The sequence below is a fragment of the Piliocolobus tephrosceles genome, chromosome 1, assembly GCF_002776525.5.
Source record: "Piliocolobus tephrosceles isolate RC106 chromosome 1, ASM277652v3, whole genome shotgun sequence".
Lineage (NCBI taxonomy): Eukaryota > Metazoa > Chordata > Mammalia > Primates > Cercopithecidae > Piliocolobus > Piliocolobus tephrosceles.
Window position 1 is genome coordinate 194,973,869 of NC_045434.1, and position 26,375 is coordinate 195,000,243.

General features: G+C 52.6%; 1 protein-coding gene across 8 annotated transcripts; it reads left to right on the forward strand.

Annotated features, from left to right (window-relative positions):
• Positions 1–1,215: 1,215 nt before the first annotated feature.
• On the forward strand, positions 1,216–24,414 carry FGR (FGR proto-oncogene, Src family tyrosine kinase). Of its 8 annotated transcripts, XM_023219497.3 has the most exons (14): positions 1,218–1,371; positions 9,770–9,862; positions 11,630–11,692; positions 12,860–13,098; positions 13,646–13,748; positions 15,076–15,174; positions 19,397–19,500; positions 19,688–19,837; positions 20,841–20,996; positions 21,072–21,251; positions 21,766–21,842; positions 22,109–22,262; positions 23,351–23,482; positions 23,578–24,414. In XM_023219497.3, the coding sequence occupies exons 4-14, from the start codon at positions 12,873–12,875 to the stop codon at positions 23,784–23,786; spliced, it is 1,590 nt and encodes a 529-aa protein (XP_023075265.1). In that variant the 5' UTR covers positions 1,218–1,371; positions 9,770–9,862; positions 11,630–11,692; positions 12,860–12,872; the 3' UTR covers positions 23,787–24,414. The 8 variants fall into 8 exon arrangements, 7 of the variants coding, with proteins under 7 accessions (XP_023075264.1, XP_023075271.1, XP_023075270.1 ...); XR_002733177.2 differs by lacking the exons at positions 9,770–9,862; positions 23,578–24,414 and adding an exon at positions 22,355–22,637 and having other exon boundaries at positions 1,216–1,371; positions 23,351–23,485; XM_023219496.2 differs by lacking the exon at positions 9,770–9,862 and having other exon boundaries at positions 1,216–1,371.
• Positions 24,415–26,375: the final 1,961 nt, after the last annotated feature.

Here is a 26,375-nt window from a genome sequence, read left to right on the forward strand (position 1 = left end):
TTTTTTTTTTTTTTTTTTTTTTTTTTGAGACAGAGTCTCGCTCTGTCGCCCAGGCTGGAGTGCAGTGGCCGGTTCTCAGCTCGCTGCAAGCTCCGCCTCCCGGGTTTACGCCATTCTCCTGCCTCAGCCTCCGAGTAGCTGGGACTACAGGCGCCCGCCACCTCGCCCAGCCAGTTTTTTGTATTTTTTAGTAGAGACGGGGTTTCACCATGTTAGCCAGGATGGTCTCGATCTCCTGACCTCGTGATCCGCCCGTCTCGGCCTCCCAAAGTGCTGGGATTACAGGCTTGAGCCACCGCGCCCGGCCTTTTTTCCACATGTTCTAAGATACTCAGTTTTTCTTTAAAAAAAAAAAAAAATCATTTTCTGCAACAAAACCCACATTCTTTTTTTTTTTTTTTTTTTTTTTTGGTGAGGCAGGGTCTTTCTCTGTCACCCAAGCTAGAGTGCAGTAGCTCAATCACAGCTCACCGCAGCTTCGACCTGCCTGACTCAAGGGATCCTTCCACCTCAGCCTCCACAGTAGCTGGGACCACAGGTGTACACCACCACACCCAGCTAATTTAAAAAACAAAAGATGGTGTCTCCCTATGTTGCCTAGGCTGGTCTGAAATTCCTGGACTCAAGCAATCCTCCCACCCAGCCTCTCAAAGTGCTGAGGTTACAGGCTGAGCCACTGCCCCGTGCCCAGTTACTCAGTTTTTCTAAAACTTGGGTGTGTGGGGGAGGCTGACACCCTTCCCACACCTCTGAAAGGCAGTTTCCTAACGGAAGGGTCCTCTGCTGCTCACCGCCCTGTGTCCCCAGTGCCCAGCCCCTGAGGAAGGCAAGGCATGCTGACAGGGTCCAAGTAATCCATGTCCAGTGGCTCTGGTGACAGCAGTCTGAAGTCAACTGGCTGTGAGAACTCCAGTAAGGCCAGTCCCGATCTGGTCCTCAGTGATGGAGAAAAGCCCCTCTTAACCTCCAATTCAATGATCCTAAAAGAACAGGTGCTTCAGGGGTGCGAAAACTGCACTTTTGGAGGGGGCCTTTGGGAAGGCCGTGCTGGGGACTCAGGTCTGGAGGTGACAGAGCCGACCTCCTGTAACCCGGGGAGGAGAAAGGTGGGGGCGGGTGGGCCTGGGAGCTGAGGGCGCCTCCTCGCTGCGGGCAGCTGGCTTGGGGCTGGGGCGTGACTGTCTCCCCGCCACCACCACCGCCCGCCCGCCGCGACTGCAATAAGAGAAGTCCAAGGCGGCTTCCTCCTCCCTGCCCAGGAGGGGCAGCGGTCAGAGGCGGGCAGCACCCCAGTTCTCCCCGCACGCCGGCACTCGCGGCTGCTGGAGCCCCGGCTGGCTCGCTCCGGGGCCAGGCAGAATTTGGCTCCAGGTAAGAGACCGCGTCGGGTGGGGGCTGGGCAGGTCAGGCAGTGGCCTCCCCCTCGGGGCCCTGGGGAGAGGACTGGGGGTGGAGGGGAAGAGAAGCCTGAACATGGGGGTGGGGGGACACCTGAGCAAGGTGACAGCCAAAGGGACCCCAGCCCGAAAAGGCCTAAGGAGTAAAACCGGCGACCTGGAGAGCAAGGCTGATAAACCTGGGGGAGAGGGCGGAGGGGAGCACGGGGGAAGCCGACCAAAGGGACCCCAAAAAGGTCTAGTGGGTAAAATGGAGGGGACTTATGAGAGTTTAGGAAGGGGGCTAAGACAGGCGGGGGAGGACTAAGGGGAACCCCAGGAGGGTCTGGGGGAGAAACTGGAGGGATCGTGAGAGTGGAACTTCGGGGAGAAGCCGACGGGTCTGATGGGTCCAGGAGAAGGGAAATGGGTGGGGGTGCTGGAGGGAACAGGTGAGGGAGCTGGCGGGAAGAGGGTCGAGGAGAACGATCTCTGGAGGATGGAGAACCTGAGGTGCAATTGCGGGTCCAGGAAGTTCCCCTTTTCCGAGCCGGCCGAAGTCGGGGTGAAGCCCACAGCCCGCAGGGTAACGTAGGCGGCCGCGACCCTCCCGGCCCGCCCTTGCGGTGGGTTCTGGGCTGCAGGGGACTCCTTCCCGGCGCGCAAGGCGTGGGTCCCCGCTTCCTGGGGAAGTCCCCGCCCTCAGCAGGGTCTGGCCTCTCCGGGCGCCCCCTCCGCGCCCGCGGCGGTCTCGGCCCGCGCTCCCCGCGGGATCCGGGTATTGCTGCCTCCCCGACGGAAATCCTGCCTTTGACCGCGAGTGCCCGCAGGGGCTGCCTCCATGGCAACGCGAGGGCGGGCCGCACTGGGCCGCCGCGGGGCTTCTGGCGGGGGCAGCCCCCTTTGCTCTCCACATTCGTCCAGTTTTTGAATTCTCGGTCTGGTGGGGCGGGGGGGGGGGGGGCTTCCCGACTTAGGAGGGCGCGATGCCGCTGTGTTCAGAGATCCTGAGTTGGAGTAGCTGCTGTTTGAGAGACCTGGGTTATTAGCGAGACTGGGCCCTTAATTGCTGTGTGAGTGTAGGCAAGTTACGGGACTTCTCTGGGCCTCCTTTTCCTCATCTCAACTATGGGGAGAAATGATCCTTGTGTCCACCCTTCCCCCACGAGGATCAGGTGTAGAGAGCAGTTTTTGCTGAAGGGTTAAGGGCTATCCCTGACTCAGCGAGCCTCCCCTTCACCTTCTCAAAAGCACGCAGAGGAGACCAGCCTGGGCAGCGGAGACCCCCATCCTGTCTCTACAAAAAAATATAGTTAGCCCGAAGGCCAGAAGTGGTGGCACCTGCCTATAGTCCTAGCTACTCCGGAGGCTGAGGCTGGAGGATCGCTGAAACCCACAAGTTCAAGGCTGCAGTGAGAGCTCCTGGGTGAGAGAGCGAGATTTTGTCTGTAAAAAACAACAACAGGCCGGGCGCGGTGGCTCAAGCCTGTAATCCCAGCACTTTGGGAGGCTGAGACGGGCGGATCACGAGGTCAGGAGATCGAGACCATCCTGGCTAACACAGTGAAACCCCGTCTCTACTAAAAAATACAAAAAACTAGCCGGGTGAGGTGGCGGGCGCCTGTAGTCCCAGCTACTTGGGAGGCTGAGGCAGGAGAATGGCGTGAACCCGGGAGGCGGAGCTTGCAGTGAGCTGAGATCCAGCCACAGCACTCCAGCCTGGGCGACAGAGCGAGACTCTGTCTCAAGAAAGAAAACACAAACAAAAAAACAACAACAAAAAGCATGGATGGGGACCAGACAGCCCAGCTCTCACTGACAGGGCCTCCAGGGACCAGCGCTCAGTTGGCATCTAAATAAACAGCCTATGGCTCTGATGAGGGCCCACAATGGGGAGGTCAGCAGAGTTGAAATCTGTCTCGCACCCTCTCTGGTGCCGCACCCAGTTGGCCACACCTCGGGTGTGTACTCTCAAGGACCCTGATGTCCTCAGCATCCTTCCTACTGTGGTGGTGATGGGAGAGCAGGACCCTGTTCCCACTTCACAGATGGGAAGGTGGAGGTTTGGGAGTTGGCAACCTGCAGGGTCAACAGTAGGGACCAGAAGTCCAGGACATCTCGTCTCTGATGTAGCCTGAGCTGAGGCCTGAATCCTTACCTCATCCAGACCAAGTTTCATGTCCCCACCGGGGAGGAGGGTGTGGGATTCCGGGGCTTCATGACTACTTCCTGTTCCAGTGAGGAGGTGCTCTCATGCCCTCCACCCGTGAGGGTGTGAGTGTTTGTATGTTTTGGGCTCTGAGTGAATGAGCATGAACCCTTGAGCATACAAGTGGATGTTTGGGTGTTCTCTGCAGCCACCTGGGGCTGATGTGGCAAAGGAAGTGGCCAGACCTCAGGAGGCTGAGTAGGGAACCCCAGAGCTGGAGAAGCAGGGGCAGGGCTTTTCCCATGGGTAGCAGACTGGGCTGACCTAAGGTGGGAAAAGGCAGGATGTCCCCCTCACCGCCCCTCCCCTGAGGAACCGGGGAGGGGGCTTCCTGTCTGACCACACTGAAATCCAGACTCTCATCCCTCAGCTGCCCCGGACACCCCCATGGCTCCCATCTCCTGAAAATCCTGAGTCCCAGGACAGATGGCACCTAAAGAGCTATGTTTTAGAGGCTAGTGGGTGGTTTTCAGCAACAGGTGGAAAACCACTTTTACCCACAAGAAGTGGAAAAAACTGCTGATGGCTTCGGGACCACATGGAGGGTAAAGGCTACCCCCAAACACCCCCTGCACACACCTGGCCTCACCGTGGTGGTGGCGGAGTCACACAGGGTTGGGTGAGCATGTCTTCTTCAGGAGGCAGTTTCGAGGCCTCAAGAAAGGATCGTGTGAGATGAAAGGGGGTTAATGAAGGCTGAGCACAGTGGCTCACGCTTATAATCCCAACACTTTAGGAGGCCGAGGTGGGTGGATCACCTGAGGTCAGAAGTTCAAAAACAGTCTGGCTATCATGATGAAACCCCGTCTCTACTAAAAATACAAAATTTTAGCTGTGCATGGTGGCGCATGCCTGTAATCCCAGCTACTCGGGAGGCTGAGGCAGGAGAATTGCTTGAACCCGGGAGGTGGAGGTTGCAGTGAGCCAAGATCGAACCATTGCACTCCAACCTTGGCGACAGAATGAGACACTGTCTCAAAAAAAAAAAAAAAAGAAGAGAAAGAAAGAAAGAGAGAAAGGAAAGAAAGAGAAAGAAAGAAAGCGAGAGAGAGGGAGAGAGAAAGAAAGAAGGAAAGAAAGAAAAGAAAGAAAGAAAGAAAGAAAGAAAGAAAGAAAGAAAGAAAGAAAGAAAGAAAAGAAAAGAAAAGAAAAGAAAGAAAGAGTTAATGAGCTGTGGGGGCCTCAGCGAGAGAGATGGGGATTCAGCAAAGGCACTGGGGTTCAGCGGGGTGAAGGGTCTCTGTGAGAGGACTGGGGATGAGGGATGGAAGCCCGGTCTGGGGGACAGGGCCTAGTGAGAGATGCGGCACAGTGTGCTGGGAGTCACGTGCTCCCTGCCCCTCCAACCCTGGCCTGCCCCTGGTCAGCCCAGAGTCCGGAGGAGAAGCCGGAACTCTTGCAGGATGGTGGTTTCCTGCCCCTGCCCTAAGTCCCAGTTCCCTTTTGGTGAAATTTCCCAGGCAGCTGGGCCAGCTCAGCCCTCTCACCTCACCCTGGGAACTTCTGTTTCTTCTCAGCCCTGCCCAGTCCTGTACCCTCTGGTCCCATACCATCATTGCCATGGAGGACCTTCCTCAAGGGAAAGGAGGGAAGTGAAAGTTCACTGGGCACTTACTGTATGTCTGATGCTTCCAGGGGTGAGACCCCATTTGATGCTGAGAAGCAACCCCAGGAGGTGGACATTTGTATTCTCATTTTACAGGCAAAGATGCTGCCACTCAGGGAGATAAACTGACTTGCCCAATGCCTTAAGTCAGTTGTCAGGCAGGCTAGAATGTGAGCCTAAATCTGCCTCTAGATCCCACAGATACTTGGTGAGGGTTGCGGGGGCAGGATATCCTGTGTCTACATCAAAGAACTGGCATAGCTTTGGGAAGCATGGGCCTCAAAAAAGAATGGGTGAACCTGGGGTTCCTATGTCCAGCAGTAGGGATGGGTGGGAGGCAGGGTCCCTCCCTGCTGGGTGACCAGCTGCCATATGACAGGGGTGGTGTGTTTGACCGGAAGTATGACATTCACTAGTTAGGAACAGGATGATCCCCTGCTCAGGCTTTGGAGAACACAGCCATGGGGGAGGGAATGGAACTCTGGACTTGAATTAATAGTGCTGACTTTGAATCCCCTGTCTGTGTGATCTTGGGAAAGTAACTTCTCCCTATGCAAAAGAAAGGGTGGAGTTGTAAACGGTCCCTGGGGGCCATTCTGGTTTTGGTTATTGGTCACACTTGGCCACTGCACATCGGGCAAGAGCCACATGTCATGAAGCCCTCACAACAACTGCTCAGAAGGTGGAGATGCAACGACTAAGGCTCAGAGGCTTATGTCAAAGATCCAAGATCATAGAGCTACTGAAGAATGGAGCTGGGGAGGGCCACAGGGCAGATGTTGAAGTGGGGAGCACTATGGTCCAGGGTTGGACCTCAGTTTGATACTCCTAACCTGATTTTGACCCTGATGGGGATCTTGGAGCCAACTCCTGTAAACCAGATGCTCAAGAGACATATTTATAAACAGAACTAAGTGCCCAGAATGATGCTGTGACTACTTTCTGAGCTGCCCCCTTTCTGGCATTAGCAGGCAGCCAAGTTCAGTGCTGAGAAAAGAGAGACCTGGCTTCTTCAGATTCAGTGACTTCCTGAGAAAATCTGGGCAGATATGGCTCTCTCCCCCACACCCCTCCCTTCCTCCACCTGTGCCCTGCCTGCTGGATCAAGGATTCAGAGCATGAGGCACAGGGCTCAGAACACTAGGTGCTCCTTAAAAGACACACGTTATTGCAGGGGTGTCCAATCTTTTGGCTTCCCTGGGCCACACTGGAAGAAGAAAAATTGCCTTGAACCACACATAAAATACACAAACACTAGTGATAGCTGACAGACTTTTAAAAATTGCCAAAAAGGCCGGGTGCAGTGGCTCATGTCAGCACTTCGGGAGGCCGAGGCAGGCAGGTCATGAGGTCAGGAGATTGAGACCATCCTGGCCAACATGGTGAAACCCCGTCTCTACTAAAATTAGCCGGGCATGTTGGCAGCACACCTGTAGTCCCAGCTATTCAGGAGGCTGAGGCAGGAGAATCACTTGAACCCAGGAGGCAGAGGTTGCAGTGAGCCAAGATCATGCCACTGCACTTCAGCCTGGGCAACGGAGTGAGACCCTGTCTCAAAAAAAAAAAAAAAATCTCAAAATGTTTTAAGAAAGTTTATTAATATGTATTGGGCCACATTCAAAGCTGTCCTGGGTCACATCTGGCCCATGTACTGTGGGTTGGACAAGCTTGCATTATTGCTTCTACTAGGATTGCAGAATGGACCAGTGGTTACAGTGGTTTTTGGCAACAAATTGATCAGCATTGCATTTTAGCATCCTTTAGTCACAATGTAATCTTGGGCAAGTTACTTAACATCTCTGTGCCTCAGTTTCTTCATCTGTAAAATAAGGGCAGTCATAAACCCACCTCATAGGTTCACCAGATAAGACCATGACTGGGAATTGCTTGGCAAGATGCTAGTCACTGTGTAACTGTTTAATAAATTAGCACATTTTTACTGCCACCCAGATTTCTAGGAAGTCAAATTACTCCCCAAAGGATTGGTGGCACATAGAGATCAGAGTAAGGGGAGGATGACGAGTCCTGGGGCTATTTTTATGCAGATGCCTGAGCAGAGTGAACCCAATCTGCTCTCCCTCCGAGGTCTTTTCCCCTCCTTGTCTCTTTAGCTCTCTCTCTCCTTCTCTTCATCTCTGCCTCTCTCTTGTTTCTGTCTCTTTCGGTCTCTCGGTTACTCTTTCTCCTTAATTCTCGTTTCTGCCTCTGTCTCTTTGTCTCTGTTTCTTTCTGGCAGTGTGTGCTGGAGCCAGCTAGTTACTGGCTCAGGGAAGTTCATTCTGTGTGTCTCTTCCACTCCAGCTTTCAGGAACTCACTTTGGTAGCTTTAAATCAGCCATGGTGGGAATATTTACACCATGGAAATCAGAAAATGCGACAGATCAGGGCTTTTGGTTTTTTTTGAGAGTCAGTTTGCCAGCATACCACGCTGTGTTTCTCTGTCTCTGGCTCTTCCTTCTGTCTCTCTTTCTGTCTCTCTAGCTGTCTCTGGCTCTTTCTCTTTATCTCCCTGTATCTCTCAAACTCTGCCTTTCTTTCTCTCTCTCTCTCTCTCTGCCTCTTCTTTTTCTATCTTTCCCCATCTCTTTCTTTCCTCTGACAAAACAGCATGAACATGGCTACATGCAGTGTGGCCCCTCACTGCCTTGGGCCATGCAGATGCCATACCCTGTGCCCTACATCCCCTGACCCCTCAGCATACCGGTCCCCAGAGAGCCAGGCCTGGCCAGGGCTTTGGTCTGTATCAAGTCTGGAAGTGGTAAGACTCAAGAGCTGCCTACCTCTGCCTGCTGACGACACTGTCAGCCCTGCCAGGGCTCTTTCTGAGCCCACAGAGCTTTCTTCTCAGATGCTGATAGTCTCTCCCTTGCAGCCATTCTGGGCATGCAGAATTCAGGGATCCCCTTGGTCTGATGTAGATATGTTGTGGCAATATATACGTGGGTACTATTGGAAGTGGCAATATTGTATCTGTGTGTGAACATGAGAGATTGTATAAGTCTATGTTCTATAGAGGAGAGCTCTATGTGGGTCTGTGTCACCGGAGAGAGCTGTGTATATCTGTGTGTGTGTGTCTGTGTGTGTGTGAGTGTGTGTGTCCCTATGTGGGGGGCAGGGGGACAGTGTGGGGGCATCTGCATTTGTGCATGCCAGCAGGAATGGCTGCATCTCTCTGTATCTGTGATGGGCAATGGAGAGAAGTACTTGAAAGCTCAGATTCTGGAGCCAAACACCAGGATGCATCATATCTGTGGCCTTCTTTTTTGAGACAGAGTTTCACTACGTTGCCCAGGCTGGAGTGCAGTGGCATGATCATAGCTCACTGCAGCCTCTACCTCCTGGTCTTAAGCGGTCCTCCTGCCTCAGCCTCTCGAGGCATGTGCCACCATGCCAAGCTAATTTTTGGAGTTTTTTTTTTTTTTCTTTTCGAGACGGAGCTTCACTGTCACTCAGGATGGAGTGCAGTGACAGGCGTAAGCCACCGTGCGTGGCCAATTTTTGCATTTTTTATAGAGCTGGAATTTGCCATATTGCCCAGGCTGGTCTCAAATTCTTGTGCCCAAGCAATCCTCTTGCCTTGGCCTCCCAAAGTTCTGGGATTATAGATATGAGCCACTGTGACTAGCCAACCCTGGGCAGGTTTCCAAACCTCTCTGTGCCTCAGTTGCCTCATCAATAATAATAATACTTAGGCCAGGTGCAGTGGCTCACACCTGTAATCCCAACACTTTGGGGGGCCAAGGCGGGTGGATCACTTGAGGTCAGGAGTTCAAGATCAGCCCGGCCAACATGGTGAAAACCCTGTCTCTACTAAAAATACAGAAATTAGCCTGGCATGGTGGTGCCAGTTACTCGGGAGGCTGAGGCAGGAGAATGGCTTGAACCCAGGAGGCGGAGGTTGCAGTGAGCCAAAATCATGCCATTACACTCCAGCCTGGGTGACAAGAGCGAAATTCCCTCTCAAAATAAATAAATAAATAATAATAATAATAATAATACTAAAATCATAGGGTTGTGTGGATAAAATGAGATAATATAGGTAAAGTGCTTAATGCAGTGGCCAGCACATAATAAATGCTATAAATTCTATATCTGCTATTCTTGTATAGAGGATGTGTGTGTGTGTGCGCACATGCGTGTGCATGAGCATCTATGTGCAGACGGATGAGGGCTGGAGGTGTGTGTATATGGGGTGTGTGTACACTTAAAGATGTTTGTGCTAAGAATCTGCGCAGAGTAGCCTGGAGACTGTGCATGAGGCAGCTGAGGTAACGTGCCATCTGAGAAGGGGTCTGAAGGGCTGTGTGGATCCGGCTATCAGCACGGTGCACCATTTGAGGTGTGTGTGTGTCTTCCTGTGAGAAGTCTTTATTCTCACCCTAGGTTTTTCTGTTTTCTTTTTAAAATAGAGACAGGATCTTACTCTCTCTCCCAGGCTAGAGTGTAGCAGTACAATCCCAGCTCCTGCAGCCTCAAACTCCTAGGCTTAAGCAATCCTCCCACCTCAGCCTCCGGAGTAGCGGGGACTGTAGGTGGGTGCCATCAGGACTGGCTAATTAAAAAATTTTTGTTTTGTAGAGACAGGGTGTCCCTGTGTTGCTCAGGCTGGTCTCAAGCTCCTGGGCTCAAGCAATCATCCTGCCTTGGCCTCCCAAAGTCCTGGGATAGCAGGTATGAGCCACCGTGCCCCCCGGCCTCACCCTTGTTTTTGTATCAGCCCCATTTCTCTTGTCACCAGTCCCTGAAATCCCTCCCCCTGGGCCCTGGATGGCTTCCAATCCTCCACCTCTATTTTCTGCCTTGGCTCTAACTAGCCCTGTAGCATCCTGGGACCTTTTAGACACAGTGGTTTCATCCCAGGGAGGACTCCCAGGGCAAAGGTCTCAGGCAGGGCCCAGTGAACAGGGGCTATTTTAGGGCAGGCTTCTCACCACAGCCCATCCCACAGTTCACCACACGGGTGTGAGGCTCCCACCCCCACCCAACACACACATGAGAGCACACTTACAGCAAGGGGTGAGAGGGGCAGGTGGGGCTAGGGTGGAGACCAAAGCACTGATGTGACGGAACCATTGGCCAGGCAACTGGACCTGGTGGATCCAGGAAGACTTCCTGGAAGAGGTGAGTGGTGCTAGGAAGGAAGGACAGGACCCAGAGAGAAGAGGAAGAGAATATCTGTAAAGGTAACTGGACTGGGGATTGAGAGGAGAAGCTGGGGGTCCTTGCTTCTAGGACCTTGGGGGCCCTCTGGGGCAAATCAGGGTTCACTGGATTGGCCCCACCCTCAACTCTCCATTGTTCTCACATCTTAGGAAACCAAGCTCTCTCACCAGTCAGTTCCTCTCTGAGTGTTGCAATGGCAGAGTTTCTGGCAGGGTGTGGGGGACCCTTGCTCAATGACCGCCTGCCCTGTTGCTCAGAGGATACAGCTGCCAGAAAAGAGTTGGCTCATTGTGGGCCTTCCCAAGGGACTCTGGTGGCCCCAACTTCTGACGTGGTCCTTTCCTTGCTATGGAGATAGGGGGAGAGCTCCGGAGGCCGGTATCCACTGTCACTCAGCCACCACATGGAACCCTAGAGTGGCTGGGAGCACAGCAGGGTTCAGAGGAAGGACAGTTTTTTGTTTGTTTGTTTGTTTGTTTGTTGTTTTTTGAGATAGAGTCTTGCTCTGTCACCCAGGCTGGAGTGCAGTGGTGCGATCTCGGCTCACTGCAACCTCTGCCTCCCGGGTTCAAGTGATTCTGCTGCCTCAGCCTCCCGAGTAGCTGGGACTACAGGCACCCACCATCACGTCTGGCTAATTTTTGCATTTTTAGTAGAGATGGGGTTTCACCATATTGACCAGGCTGGTCTCGAACTCCTGACCTTGTGATCCACCCGCCTCGGCCTCCCAAAGTGCTGGGATTACTGGCATGAGCCACCACGCCCGGCCAGAAGAACTGGTTTTTAGGAGAAGGTGACTGGGACTATGAGGGAGCTGAGCATGGCTTGATAGAAATCCTGTTAGAGAGATGATTATAATGTACAAAATCATGCGTGTCCGAGTGTGTTCGTCAGTTAACCTGGCAGGCACCACATGTATATGTGCATGTGTATGTGTGTGTGTTATTGTGAGCTTGGGCTTGTTAGAGCCTCTGTTGGCGTGTGATGGTGTTGGCACGTACACTCATGCAAATGCATGCTGTGAGTGTTGTTGCGTGACTGTGCTGGTGTGTCCCGTGAGTATGAGTGTGAAAGAGAGCTGGTGTGGGTGGTGTGCCCTGTGTGACAGTGATTGTGTAAATGTGCCAGGGGTGATAGGAAGGAAAGTGAAGGCAGAAGTCATGCTGGGGCAGAGCCCAGGCCTTCTGGCTTTCTGAAGAGGGCAGGAGCTGGGCAGCTGCTGACAGAAACATTGGCAGAGCCTTCATCTTCCTTGTCCTTCTGTCTCACCCTCAGGTCTCTGACCCCTCCCAAGGATCATGCCGCAGCCCCACTGACCCAGGAGTAGGGTCCTAAGGGGTAAGTGGGGTGGACTGAGGGCTTTCAGGGTCACAAAACAGGGTGGGGGTGGCCTTCCTGAACCCCACAACTCCTCACAGCCCCGTCCTTCTATAAGGACCCTGTTGCTAGGTAACAGATGGGGGAGCCAGAATGAGGCAGCTTGAGAGGCTGGAGACTGGACCCATGACAGGAAATGGCCTTGATCCCCCTCTGCAGTGACTCTCCAGGTGCAGACACACAGCCTCACACACACTCACACACAAACATGCACAGATATATAGACATCCACGCAGAGATACACACATCCAGAGACAGGCACACTGCTCCCACACAGAGCTACGTGCACATTCATAGACACACAGACACAGAGACAGCCACTCACACAGACAGGCACACGTATACTCACACAGAAGCACATACACACAAACAGTCTTACAGACCTATACACATGCAGCCAAACACATACATAGAGACTTTTACACACTGTCATATACACACAAACCTGCATGCACAGACACACAGACATCCATAAAGAGCTGCACACACATGCATACCCACACAGGCAAACTCACCCATACTTAGAGACACACAAAGACACACATGTACAAGCACACTGAAAGAGTCAAAGAAACACAACATATCAAAGCAATAGGACCCAACCTGAGCAATATAGCAAGACCTTGTCTCTACTAAAAATCAAACAAATTAGCCAGGGATGGTGGCATGCACCTGTAGTCCCAGTTCTTGGGAGGCTGAGACCAGAGGATCACTTGAGCCCAGGAGATCAAGGCTGCCGCAAGCTATAATTGTGCCACTGCACTCCAGCCTGGGCAATAGAGTGAGATCTTGTCTCAAAACAAAATAAAACAAAACAAAAAACAAAGCAATAGGAGGCAAAAATATACAAATAAGCATAGCAATATCCCAATGTAGAAAGCCAGCCCCAGAGACAGAGACATGAGCCAATGGGAATAGAAGCACTGAGCGGGGACATACTGTGAGGCAGACTGAACGGTACAGTAGGTGGCCCGGCTCCGCTTTTTTCCCTTAGAGGGAGGACCCCAATCTAGGCCCAAGAAGGAAAGCCATGTGCCTGTATGAGCATATGAGCATGCGCGTACACGTGTGTGCACAGAGTGGTGCACCTGGCAGGGGCCCTTGAGTGAGGCATGCCCCATTCTGTAGCAGGGAACCTGGAATGGGCTGTGTGTTCTGCAAGAAATTGGAGCCGGCGGCCACGGCCAAAGAGGATGCTGGCCTGGACGTGGACTTCAGGAGCTATGGGGCAGCAGACCACTATGGGCCTGACCCCAGTAAGGCCCAGCCTGCATCATCATTTGTCCACATCCCCAACTACAGCAACTTCTCCCCTCAGGCCATCAACCCTGGCTTCCTTGACAGTGGCACCATCAGGGGTGTGTCAGGTGAGTCCAGGGGGCCAGAGTCAGGTGCTGCCAGCATCCTGGGAGAAACTGAGGGAAGAAGAGGAGATGCGGACTTGCCCTTAGGAGCCTCCAGTAGGATGTGGCAGACACAACCCTGCTTTCAAGGTCACACAGGCTGAGGGAGTCTGTACAGCCCTACCGTCAGAAACCACAGTCTGCAGGGGAGGGTCAGGAAGCTCTACTCCCAGGCTGAGAGGGGCATGACCCTGTGACAGAAGCAAGTGACAAAGAGAAACTTCTTGCCCTTTTAGGAGCCACTTCCCAGATGGGAAGTCTTCTTGGTGGGGAAGAGGAGGAGTGGGCAATAAGGGGATCCTCCATGGTGGGAGGAATGGGCTTGAAGTTGTGTGTCCTAAGCTGTGGAGACCAAATCTGAAATTCCTTGGACTCCAAAGGCCTTTGGGAACCGGGGCACTAGAGGAGTGGGGAGGTGCAGCGCCTGGCTGGGGAACAGGAATTTGGGGGTGCAGCCCCCTTGGTGCTTCTGCCCCATGCCCTACCCTGCTAAGTAGCCCTGACTCTGCAGGGATTGGAGTGACCTTGTTCATAGCCCTGTATGACTATGAGGCTCGAACTGAGGATGACCTCACCTTCACCAAGGGCGAGAAGTTCCACATCCTGAACAATACGTAAGTGACCAGGTCACCTAGTCAGAACATTGCCTGGGCTGGGAGCAGGACCCAGACAGGAATCCCACCTGGTCCCTAGCCTCAGAATGCTCCAGCCTAGTTGCGAACACATATACATAAAAATAAAAACCCTGGGTGACTGCAACTGTGTGCTGGGATGGGGTGGGGGGGTGGGGTGGGTGGTGAGTGGGTGGGTGTTGGGCCACTGTACCCGGCCTGGAGGAGGTGATTTTTAAGCTGAGGCTATAAAAATGAAATAGACGGCCAGGTGCGGTGGCTCATGCCTGTAATCCCAGCACTTTGGGAGGCCAAGGCGGTGGAACACCTGAGGTCAGGAGTTCAAGACCAGCCTGGCCAGCATGGTGAAACGCTGTCTCTACTAAAAACACAAAAATTAGCCAGGCATGGTGGTGTGCACCTGTAATCCCAGCTACGTGGGAGGCTGAGGCAGGAGAATCGCTTGAACCCGGGAGGTGGAGGTTGCAGTGAGCCGAGATCGCGCCACTGCACTCCAGCCTGGACAACAGAGCAAGACTCCATCTCAAAAAAATAAATAAATAGTTAAAACATAAAAAATAAAAATGAATCGACAGTGAAGGAAGAGGGAGGAAAAGAGGAAGAGAGCGACAGAGAATGAGAATAAATGATAACTTCTGAAAACTACAAAGTAGTTCACCTTAGGTGGTTCATAAAATATGGGATGCAGAATGGGAGAGAACGGAGGCTAGAGAGGTAGGCAGAGGCAGATTCTGTCAGGCTTTTTTTTTTTTTTTTTTTTGAGTTGGAGTCTCACTCTCTCTCCCAAGCTGGAGTGCAGTGGTGCAATCTCGACTCACTGTAACCCCCACCTCCTGGGTTCAAGTGATCCTGGGACTACAGGCAGGAGCCATCACGCCTGGCTAATTTTTTGTATTTTTAGTAAAGATGGGGTTTCATCATGTTGGCCAGGCTGGTCTCGAACTCCTGACCTCAGGAGATCCGCCTGCCTCGGCCTCCCAAAGTGCTGGAATTACAGGCATAAGCCACCACACCTGGCCTCTGCCGGGCTTTTTAAGCCACATTGAGAAGTCTAGATTTTATCCAGAAGGAAATCTGTAGCCATTTTCTGTGGGGAAGTGACCTAGTCAGCTGTCCACTGTATTCCCAATCCCCAGCCCAGCCCAGCTGAGGAGGCTGGGGCACAGCAGACAAAAGCGCTGGTGGTGGGGGGTGTCCAAGATGAGGGGTTGGCAGGATTCATCTCTGCAGACCTGTGTGGCTCCGCCTGGCCCCAGGGTGCCTTGGGGGCTGGGGATGCTGCTGACCATGCCCTGTTCTGTGCCGACAGTGAAGGTGACTGGTGGGAGGCTCGGTCTCTCAGCTCCGGACAAACTGGCTACATTCCCAGCAACTATGTGGCCCCTGTTGACTCCATCCAGGCTGAAGAGTAAGTGAGGATTGCGGCAAGGCCAGCCCTATGGACAGGACCCTGGAGTCCAGACTCCAAGGCCACCTCTTGGACAAGTCATTGCTCCAGTCTGAGCCTGTCTCCTTATCTAATAATTTTGTAAGGTCATTGTCAGAATAAAAGAAGATTGTACTGATAATAATAATAGTAGATAATACTTATAGAGCATGTACTATGTTCGGGGCACTATTGAAAGTACTATCTGTGTATTATTAGGGTTAGAAACTACTATTACCCTATTTTACAAATGAGGAAGTTGAAGCACAGAGAAAGTAAATATCCTGTGCGAGTTCGCATGGCTAGTGAGTGGGGGAGCTGATGTATGAACCCAGATAGTTGGGCTGCATTTGCTCAGCATTATACATATTGCCTCCCAGTAAAAACAACAGTGTATGAGCTTTAAAAAATTGTAAAGTGCTGAACAAGTGCAAGGGAGCATTACTAGGAATTAATTCTATTAAGGAGGCAAGAATTTTTCTTTTCTTTTCTTTTTTTTTTTTTTTTTTTAAGACAGGGTCTTACTCTGTCGCCCAGGTTAGAGTATAGTGTAGTGACACAATCACAGCTCACTGCAGCTTTGACCTCCCTGGCTCAGATGATTCTTTCACCATGCCCAGCTAATTTTTGTATTTTTAGTAGAGATAGTGTTTCACAATATTGCCTAGGCTGGTCTTGAACTCCTAAGCTCAAGTGATCCGCCCATCTTGGCCTCCCAAAGTTCAGGGATTACAGGCATGAGCCACCGAGGCCTGGGCCAAGAGACAGAAATTTATCATTCATTGAATGCCTTTATATACTTGAGCAAGTATACTACAGCAAGTTTTTACCACCTTGGTTCATTTAACTCTCACAATAACACCGTTGATATTATTCGTTTTTTAAGAGACAAGGGCGTGCTCTGTTGCCCAGGCTGGGGTACAGTGACATGATTTTAGCTCACTTCAGCCTCAAACTCCTGAGCTCAAATGATCCTCCCACCTCAGCCTCCTGAGTAGCTGATACTACTGGTGTGTGCCACCATGCCTGGCTAATTTTTATATATTTTTTTTTATGTTGCTCAGGCTGATCTCAAACTTGCTATGTTGCTATGTTGCTCAGGCTGCTCTCAAACTTCTGAGCTCAAGCAATCCTCTCACCTTGGCCTCCCAAAGTGCTGGGATTTCAGGCATGAGTCACTATGCCTGGCCTTGATATTATTATTTTAGACAGAGTCTTGCTCTGTTGCCCAGGCTGGAGGGCAGTGGCACAATCTTGGCTCACTGCAACTTCCACCTCCTGAGTTCAAGCAATTCTCCTGCCTCAGCCTTCCAAGTACCTGGGACTACAGGTGCATGCCACCACACCTGGCTGATTTTTGTAATTTTAGTAGAGACAGGGTTTCACCATGTTGGCCAGGCTGGTCTCAAACTCCTGACCTCAAGTGATCTTCCTGCCTCAGACTCCCGAAGTGCTGCGATTACAGGTGTGAGCCACCATGTCCAGCCCCTTGATATTATTATTGTCCCCATTTTACAGATGAGGAAACTGAGGCTCATAAAGCTTTTAAAAAGCTATCCTCACAAAATGTCATACATATATGAGAAAAGAAGGGATTGAGGAGACTGCAAAGTGAGAATCCAGGACTCTGTGACTGATTTGGGTTATGGGGAGTGGGAGGAATCAAGGGTGACTCAAAATCTGCTTAAGGAGCCGGGTGGATGATGGCACCATTTGCTAAGGCAGGGAACACAGGAGCAGCTATAGGTTCATGGGTCCTAGGGGGTACTTGTTGGATTGTGGTTTGTGGAGAGGAATATCCAGGTGGAGGAGGCTGCCAGCAATTCGATTAGGTTGTGCTTTGTACGGCAGGCAACCAGCCTCTGCTAATCCATGCCCCCGAATCAGCCCAGAGGAACGGGCACCTTTTCCTAATTGGCACTAAGACTCCTCAGTTTGTTTGCTTTGATCCTTGCAGAGGGCACAGTGGGCTAGGGCAGAAATGTGGAACCCATGAGAGTAAAGATGATCATTAAAGCTATATAGGAGGGGGCTGGGGGCAGTGACGCATGCATGCAATCCCATCACTTTGGGAGGCTGAGGTGGGTGGATCACCTGAGGTTAGGAGTTCAAGACCAGCCTGGCCAACGTGGTGAAACCTTATTTCTACTAAAAATACAAAAATTAGCTGGGTGTAGTGGCAGGCACCTGTAGTCCCAGCTACTCAGAAGGCTGAGGCAAGAGAATCACTTGAACCTGGGAGGTGGAGGTTGCAGTGAGCTGAGATGGAGCCACTGCACTCCATCCCGGGTAACACAGAGAGACGCAGTCTCAAAAAAAATTAATTAATTAAAAAAAATTTTAAAAGCTATATAGAGGGTTAAGGAAGAGAGCGGAGAGTGAAAAAGATTGGCCCTAGGACCCCACTTTGGGGAAAGCTGCCCTCAAAGGAGAAGGAGCCACTGGAGAAGTGAGGAAATCTAGACCAGCCCAAGTCAGAACAACCGAGAGAGCACAGAAGCTTCAGGAAACTAGAGAGGGCGTGTCAGAGGCTGCCACTGGATTTGGCAGTGGGGGTAACCTTGGTGAGAGATTTCTCTGTGCGAGGGTGGGAGGCGGAGGCCAGACAGCAGAACCTGGGAGGCAGTGGGAGGTGAGGAAGTGGAGACCCAAGTGAAGGGAAGGCGAGAAGATACAGCAGAATGTTGATGGCAAGATGGAACTTAGAATAGTTTCCTTTGGGGAAGGGAGAAATGTGGGCATGTTTGGAGGTTGTTGGAATGGAGAGGCTGCATGCAGGTGGAGGCTGCTGGCAGGAAGTGGGTATGACCGAGCAGGAGTGGGTGGGCATCGCTGAGCAGCAGTGGGTGGGCGAGGTTCAGAGGTCAAGTGCAGTGAGGCCCAAGTCTGGGGAGGTGGTAGGAGGCATGAGATGCAGAGGACAGGAGGTTTGTGGGGAGCGTCATGCTTGTGTCCACATCTTGGAGCCAGTGTCACCAAGCGCTGAGAGGTGCTCAGTGCAGTGCTGTGGTTACGGGTAGTGTGGTTAGGAGCACAGGCCCTAAAGCAGACAGCCTGGGTTCCTGTTCTAGCAACTGCAGCCCTGACTGTCTAATGGGGGTTAACAATGGCAGCTATCTCACAACGTTGTTAGGAGAATTAAGTAAATACATACATGTAATAAGGCAGACCCTAGCACGAAATACGTGCTGTTATTATTATACTGATTATTAAGGAAGTAGCTAATGTCATGCGTGTGGGAGGGGGAGGGCTTTGAAAAAATTTGACGTGTCCTGTCTATACAGTCCTTCAACACTTCCTCCGTCCCCCTCCCGCCTGCCCTCTTGGACACACCACTTGCCAGTGCCTTCTCCTGTCTCCTGAACTGTGCCTAGTACCCAGGGGCGGACCGACTTTCCCAGGGTCCACTAAGACTTCCACCACCCTTGGCTTGAAAACAGGAGGCTCCTTTAATTCAAGATGGCCACAGGCCAGTTCCATGATCATCTGAGTCTTCTATGGCACCTGTGGTCACGTCAGCTCCCCCATTGTCCCTGCACAGTTGGTTTAGGGCTACAGTTCAGTCCCGGAGAGAATCCCCAAGGGAGAGGAGTGACTGAGGCCTGAGGTTGAAGTTTAGACTTAGGACAACATCGAAGTCTAAGAGAGTGCAAGAAGAGCAGGAGCTGGGGCGGGAGCAGCCAGAGAGAAGAGAAGCAGGAGACCATGTTGCTCGGGAGGCCAAAGGAGGAAAGGATTGGGGGGGGGGGGGGGGGGAAGGATCTGAGTGATCTGATTACTGGAGTGGTGAAAAAAGAACTAGGGTAAGCGGCAGAGGATTTTAGGTAGATCTCATTAGCCAGCCTGTGGACAGGTCACTTTCCCTCTCTGAGCCTCAACTTCCTCATCTGTAAAATGAGTGCACAGAGGGGCTAGAGTGAGATGAAGTGAGGGTCCGTGGCACCCTGATGACTGGGATTGAAGCAATTTTAATTCAAGAGAAACCTAACGAGAAGAGATGCTAACCTTTGCTGGGCACCTACTGTGTGCCAGGCATTTTACACTCCCCTCCTCTGTGATCCTCCCAGCCAGGCTATGAAGCAGGTGTACCAGCCCCATTGTACACATGGGGAAAATGGAGTCTTGACTTGTGAAGTGACTGCGCAGGAGGCTGAGGTGAGATTTGAGCAGAGCACACCTGACTCTTGCCTGCCTTTCCCAACAGGTGGTACTTTGGAAAGATTGGGAGAAAGGATGCAGAGAGGCAGCTGCTCTCGCCAGGCAACCCCCAGGGGGCCTTTCTCATTCGGGAAAGCGAGACCACCAAAGGTAGGGGTGGTGCCATGCGCCAACGTGACTGGGAGGCCCAACCATTGGGGTAGGGCTAGGAGCGGTAGGGTGCTTGGGTCAAGGCCAAGACTGGGACCAGGTCCTAGGGATGCTGCTGTCGGGCCTCTCCCAGCTCCCAGAGTAGGGGAGAGGAGAACAGCAGATCCAAAGTGATCCTTCTCCACAGGTGCCTACTCCCTGTCCATCCGGGACTGGGATCAGACCAGAGGCGATCATGTGAAGCATTACAAGATTCGCAAGCTGGACACGGGTGGCTACTACATCACCACACGGGTTCAATTCAACTCGGTGCAGGAGCTGGTGCAGCACTACATGGGTGAGGGCAGGGGCCTCGGATCCCTGAACCAACCCACTGAAGCATTGTCCAGATGGGGAGACTGAGGCCCAGAGAAGGGAAGGGTCTACCAAGCAGTATTGGCCAGACCAAAACCAGAATCCAAGGAGTGGTCTCCTAGGCCAGGAGCTTTTGTGAGCTTCTGGAGGAAAGCAGTCCATCACCAAGCAGCACCTCCTCATAACTGAGCAAGGCATTGGTCAGTTTCTTGCCTCAAGGCCTCAATTTGTGGAAACTTGATGGAGTGTTTGTGCCACCTGAATGCCCCCCCAAGGCACCAGAACTGCCCTGTGGGCAGACAGGGAGCCATCATCACAGGGCCCTGAGCAGGGGGTGACAGAGGCTGGTCTCACTTTTGTGAGAAACTCTGGCTGCTGGTAGAGCCTGGATGCCAGGGGACAAGGCAGAATGAGGGGTCCATCAGAAGGGAGGGGCCGTTGTCCAGGTGAGACGTGGTGGAGACTAAATTGGTGGCAGTGGAGTAAAGACGAAGCAGATGATTCTGAAGCTGGGTAGGAGGCAGAATAGGCCTGACTTGGTGGAGAATTGGCTGTGGGGGTGAAGGCAAGGCAGGAGTCAATGCCCACGTTTCTGCCTTGATTGGTTATGCCAAGGATGACGTCCGTGGAAGACCATGGGCCTCATGTCCACACCTTTGCCTGGAATCCCCAACCCCATTTCCACCTGTGAGAATCCCACCTTATCCTTCAAGGCCCAGCTGGAGGCTACCTCCTATGGGAAGGCCCCCAGGCCTTACAAAAGGCTTACAGGGATCATCTCTCCCTCTGGGTGCCACTCCCTTCCTTGGGCACCAACATGTTCCCCTATTCAGTGGGTGGAGTTGCCTTTCTTCCTGGCCTGTGACCTCATTTGGGGCCTAGTTCCTTATAACTGATCTTAGGGTCTGGCACCAGGCTGGGATAGGATAAGGAGTGGAAGGGGGTGTCCTGGCCCTCCTGTGACTACTCCATGACCCCTCCCCTAGAGGTGAATGACGGGCTATGCAACCTGCTCACCGCGCCCTGCACCATCATGAAGCCGCAGACGCTGGGCCTGGCTAAGGACGCCTGGGAGATCAGCCGCAGCTCCATCACGCTGGAGCGCCGGCTGGGCACCGGCTGCTTTGGGGATGTGTGGCTGGGTACGGAGCTCCGGGGGGCCGGGGCGAGGGCCTGGGATCGGGGGAGAGGGTCCTGACAAGACAGCCTCCGAGCAGGCACGTGGAACGGCAGCACTAAGGTGGCGGTGAAGACGCTGAAGCCAGGCACCATGTCCCCGAAGGCCTTCCTGGAGGAGGCGCAGGTCATGAAGCTGCTGCGGCACGACAAGCTGGTGCAGCTGTACGCCGTTGTGTCGGAGGAGCCCATCTACATCGTGACCGAGTTCATGTGTCACGGTCAGGAGGCGGAGCCTGGTCGGGCGGGATTTGGGGTGAAGTTAAGAGGGGAGTTTTCAGGCGTGGGACCTGGGACGCGCGATCTGTGAGGGACGAGGGACAATGGGTAGAGTCCCACTAAGGGACCAGGTGTGTAAAACGACTGGAGCGCTGGGGTGGGAGCCGGGCCGAGTGAAACCACCACGGATCTGGGGCTGGGGGCGGCGCCTCTGGTGTTGGGGGTGTGGGGCTTGGGCTAACGAAGGCAGAATCGGGAATGAGGGAGGGTCTGGGGCGGAGTCTGAGTGGGTCGTGTCCGGGGCACCAAGGAACAGAAGAAACGAGATGTGGGCAGAGTCCGTGTCTGGCAGCAGGGCCAGGGCGAGACAAGTGAGGGGTTGAGGTACCCGCGGGGTCCTAAGTGAGGGGCGGGTCCAGGTGGGGGGGGGATGGAGGGGCGGGGCCAAGCGAGAGGAGGAGGGGCTGGGGCCCGGGCTAGGGGTTTGCCGCTGACGTTCTGGCTTCCTCTTCCCAGGCAGCTTGCTGGATTTCCTCAAGAACCCGGAGGGCCAGGATTTGAGGCTGCCCCAGTTGGTGGACATGGCAGCCCAGGTAACTGGGCCAGCAGCCTTTACCTCCCGGACCTCCTACCTATTAACTGTTCACAAATTCTCTGTCCCTTCAAACGCCTGGTAGGGCGGCCCCGCCCACTGCATCAGCTGTGCCTCCAGCTGTGCCTGAGAGGTACTGCCTCTCTTTCTGGGCCTCAGTCTCCCCCTCTGGAAAGTGGGTTTTTCAAATGGTCCCTCACCCCTCACACAGGCCACGGTGCTGTGAGTCCACATGAGCTCCCATCTCTCCACACTTTGGCCCCCCAGGTAGCTGAGGGCATGGCCTACATGGAACGCATGAACTACATTCACCGCGACCTGAGGGCAGCCAACATTCTGGTCGGGGAGCGGCTGGTGTGCAAGATCGCAGACTTCGGCTTGGCCCGTCTCATCAAGGACGATGAGTACAACCCCTGCCAAGGTGCCCTGCCTCACCCCACCTTCCAAGAGCTCCCCATGCAACAAGGGACTTCCATGGGGCCCCACACACTCAGGAACCCTTCTTCACCCCAGGTCACCCGAGTCACCCCCATCCTGATGTAGTATGAGAGGCAATTCTGGGCTCAAATCCCAGGTCGGCCACTTACCAGCCATGTGGCCTTGGGCAAGTCACCTGACCTCTGGAAGCTGCCTTTTCTCTTCTGTAAAGTGAAAATATTCAGATAACAGCAAATCAGCAGATGTTTACCAGGCACCTGCTATGTGACAGGCACAGCTATAATTCTTAAATGAAAGACAATGACGTGCAACAGTGGGAATTCTGTAGCCAGAATGCCTGAGCATGGATCCTAGCCAGGTATTAACTCTGTGATCTGGGTAAGTTACCTAACTAATCAGTGCCTCCTTTCCCTCATCTGTAAAATGAGTCTCTATCTCATGGAGGTTTTGTGAGGGTTAAATGAGTTAATGCATGCATATCACTTAAAACAGTGTCTGGCACACAGGAAAGGCTAGCCAAGTATTGGCTGTTATTAGGATGAGAATTATTGCAATGTTTAGAACGTGCCCATCACTATACTAGACACATAGTAGGTGTTGACTAGATACCATGTCCTTTCTACTATGCCCAGAGACCTTTATGCTCAGGACCCCCAAGATCCTCATCCCTAAAGTCCCCATTCTCTCCTCTATCTCTTTTTTTTTTTTTTTTTTTTTTTTTGAGACAGAGTCTCACTGTCAGCCAGGCTGGAGTGCAGTAGTGCGATCTCAGGTTATTGCAACCTCCACCTCCTGGGTTTAGGCAGTTCTCCTGCTGCAGCCTCCCTAGTAGCTGGGATTACAGGCACCTGCCACCACGCCCGGCTAATTTTTGTATTTTTAGTAGAGACGGGGTTTCACCACGTTGGCCAGGCTGGTCTCAAACTCCTGACCTCAAGTGATCCGCCTGCCTTGGCCTCCCAAAGTGCTGGGATTACAGATGTGAGCCACTGTGCCCAGATCCCATTCTCTTGATCCAGCTGTTTCCAGGGACCCCCTCACTAACTTTCCCTGCTCCCACATCCTCTCCAGGGTCCAAGTTCCCCATCAGGTGGACAGCCCCAGAGGCTGCCCTCTTTGGCAGATTCACCATCAAGTCAGATGTGTGGTCCTTCGGGATCCTGCTCACTGAACTCATCACCAAGGGCCGGATCCCCTACCCAGGTTTGCCTCGCCAGGGGTAGGGCTGGGGTAGGGGATGGTCACGGGGAAGGGCTTCCTCCTGGCTGTCCCTTTGACTGACAGAGCCCCATCCTCAGGCATGAGTAAACGGGAAGTGTTGGAACAGGTGGAGCAGGGCTACCACATGCCATGCCCTCCAGGCTGCCCAGCGTCCCTGTATGAGGCCATGGAACAGACCTGGCGTCTGGACCCGGAGGAGAGGCCCACCTTCGAGTACCTGCAGTCCTTCCTGGAGGACTACTTCACCTCCACCGAACCACAGTACCAGCCCGGGGATCAGACATAGCCTGTGTGGGCATCAACCACCTCTCTGGCGGTGATCACCAGTCCTTGCCAATCCCCAGAGCTCTTTTTCCAAAGTCCCTAGGCTGGCTTAGAAGCCCATAGAGTCCTAGCATCTCCGAGGAGGCGTCCTGCTCTGACACCACCTAGGGCAACTCACTCACTTTACAGATGGAGCAAAAGGAGGCCCAGAGCTGATCCCTCATCCGCTCTGGCCCCAAGCACTATTTCTTCCTTTCCCACTTAGGCCCCTACATGCCTCTAGCCCTTCTCACTCCATCCGCACCCAAAGTGCTCAGACCTTGTCTAGTTATTTATAAAACTGTATGTACCTTCCTCATTTCTCTCCTATCACTGCTTTCCTACTCTCCTTTTATCCCACTCCAGTCCAGGTGCCAAGAATTTCCCTTCTACCCTCAATTCTCTTGTGTCTGTAAGTTACAAAGTCAGGAAAAGTCTTGGTTGGACCCCTTTTCTACTGGGTGGATGCAGTGCTCCAGGACTGGGGTCTGGGCCCAGGTTTGAGGGAGAAGGTTGTGGAGTGCTTCCCACCTCTCTGGATAGTGTGTATGCGTTGGTTTATTGATTCTGTAAATAAGTAAAATGACAATATGAATCCTCAAGCCATGAAATACTCTTGAACTTTCCTTTGGGAGGGAGGGTGGTCAATGGGAGGTGAACGGACAGATTTGGCCACAGGCAGAAGCAGGGGAAGCTGAGAGAGGGCCCTAATGCCTACCAAGCACGGGGCATCCAAGGAGTGGAGTTTTAGAACACCCAGAGTCCCACTGCTCATCTGCTTGTGATTTTAGAAGACAAGCAACTGGCCAGGCGCGGTGGCTCAAGCCTGTAATCCCAGCACTTTGGGAGGCCGAGGCAGGCAGATCACGAGGTCAAGAGATCGAGACCATCCTGGCTAACACAGTGAAACCCCGTCTCTACTAAAAATACAAAAAAAAAAAAAAAAAAATAGCCAGGCGTGGTGGCGGGCGCCTGTAGTCCCAGTTGCTTGGGAGACTGAGGCAGGAGAATGGCATGAACCTGGGAGGTAGAGCTTGCAGTGAGCTGAGATTGCGCCACTGCACTCCAGCCTGGGCGACAGAGCAAGGCTCTGTCTCAAAAAAAAAAAAGACAAGCAACTGAAGATACATTAAAATTAAAATGTCCCCTTCGTTACTGATGTGGCCTTCAATCTGTGTACAATAGGTTTGCTAATTCTTTATCTGAGTTCATCGGATTTGCCCTTCATCACAGGTGCAGTGGGACAACCTTAGGCCTCCTTTGCCACGGCAATGAGGAAGACCACAGTGGAACCTCTGGAGCTGTCAGATTCTCCAAAAGAGGAGAGAAGAGAGGGGAGGAGAGAGGAGAGGCCTGAGGGTTAGTCTAACTCACTGTATCTCACTAGGGGAGTTTTGCCCCCAAGGGAGCTTTTGGAGAGGTTTGGAGGCAGTTTGGTTTGTTTGGCTCCTACAGGTAGGGATCAGGGATGCTGAACAACCTGCAGTGCACCTGTGCCACGATGAATCTTCACACTCCCTCGGTCCCCTTAGAGAAACTCTGGAAGTTGACATGCCTCCGTGTGGAAACAAGAGGAGCAGGGAATAAAGATTCCCACCTCTCCCGTCAGTAAATTTTTGTTGACCATCTGACTTACTAAGGGAGAGGACAGGGAAGGAGTCTGGAAGCTGGAATCACTGCTGCAATTGGCAAATCATTACTGAGCATTGACCCTGCAAAGCATTGATTCTTTGCTAAGGAGGACCCTGGGAACACAAACATGAGTAAGACCTGTCCCTGCCCTGGAGGAGGAGTTCATAGTCAAGCAGAGGAGGAAAATTGTAATAATAATAACTCATTTATTAAGTGTCCTCTGAATGTCAGATGTATTTACAGCCATCTTTTCATTTTAATCCAGTTCTGAGCCTGGTTCTGTGATTAGTCCCATTTGTAGGTGAGAAAACTGAGGCTCAGGGGTTACATGATATACCAAGGGCATGCAGCTGTATGTGACAGAGCTAGGATTTGAACCAAGATCTTACACCAAAGCTCATGGTCTTTTCACTGGACTTCATTGCCTCTAGGCTTTGGGAAGAGAGCATCTGTGGGGTGTGTTGTGTGTGTGTGTGTATGTGTGTGTGTGTGTGTATGATCCTTCCTCCTCTAGTTATTGGTGGAAAGATTCCCTGGAAATCCTCCTATGCTGGGTGACCTAAAGGAAAGAAAGAGAAGGCAATCAATGCAGATTGAGAATTCCCTGTGTCCTGCCCTGTGCTGGGGGTTGCTGAATGAGAGCAATAAGATGGAGAGAAGCCAAATGGCTGCTCAGAGGGGTTGTCATAGGGGTGGGAGCCTTAGCTCTACAGAAAAAGTCTCAGGGGCCAAGGCTTCCCAAGGGCTACAGTTTCTGGTTGACCAAACTCACAAGAGCCTGATGTATAAGCCAGAGGTCAGTGATTCTACCTGCCATGAAATAAGCAGAGAAGAGCATGGCTCTGGAGCTGTAGTGCCTGGTGTGAATCCTGCCTCCACCACTCACTAGCTGTGTGATTTAGTGTAAATTTTTCACCTCTCCAAGCCTCGATTTCCTCAT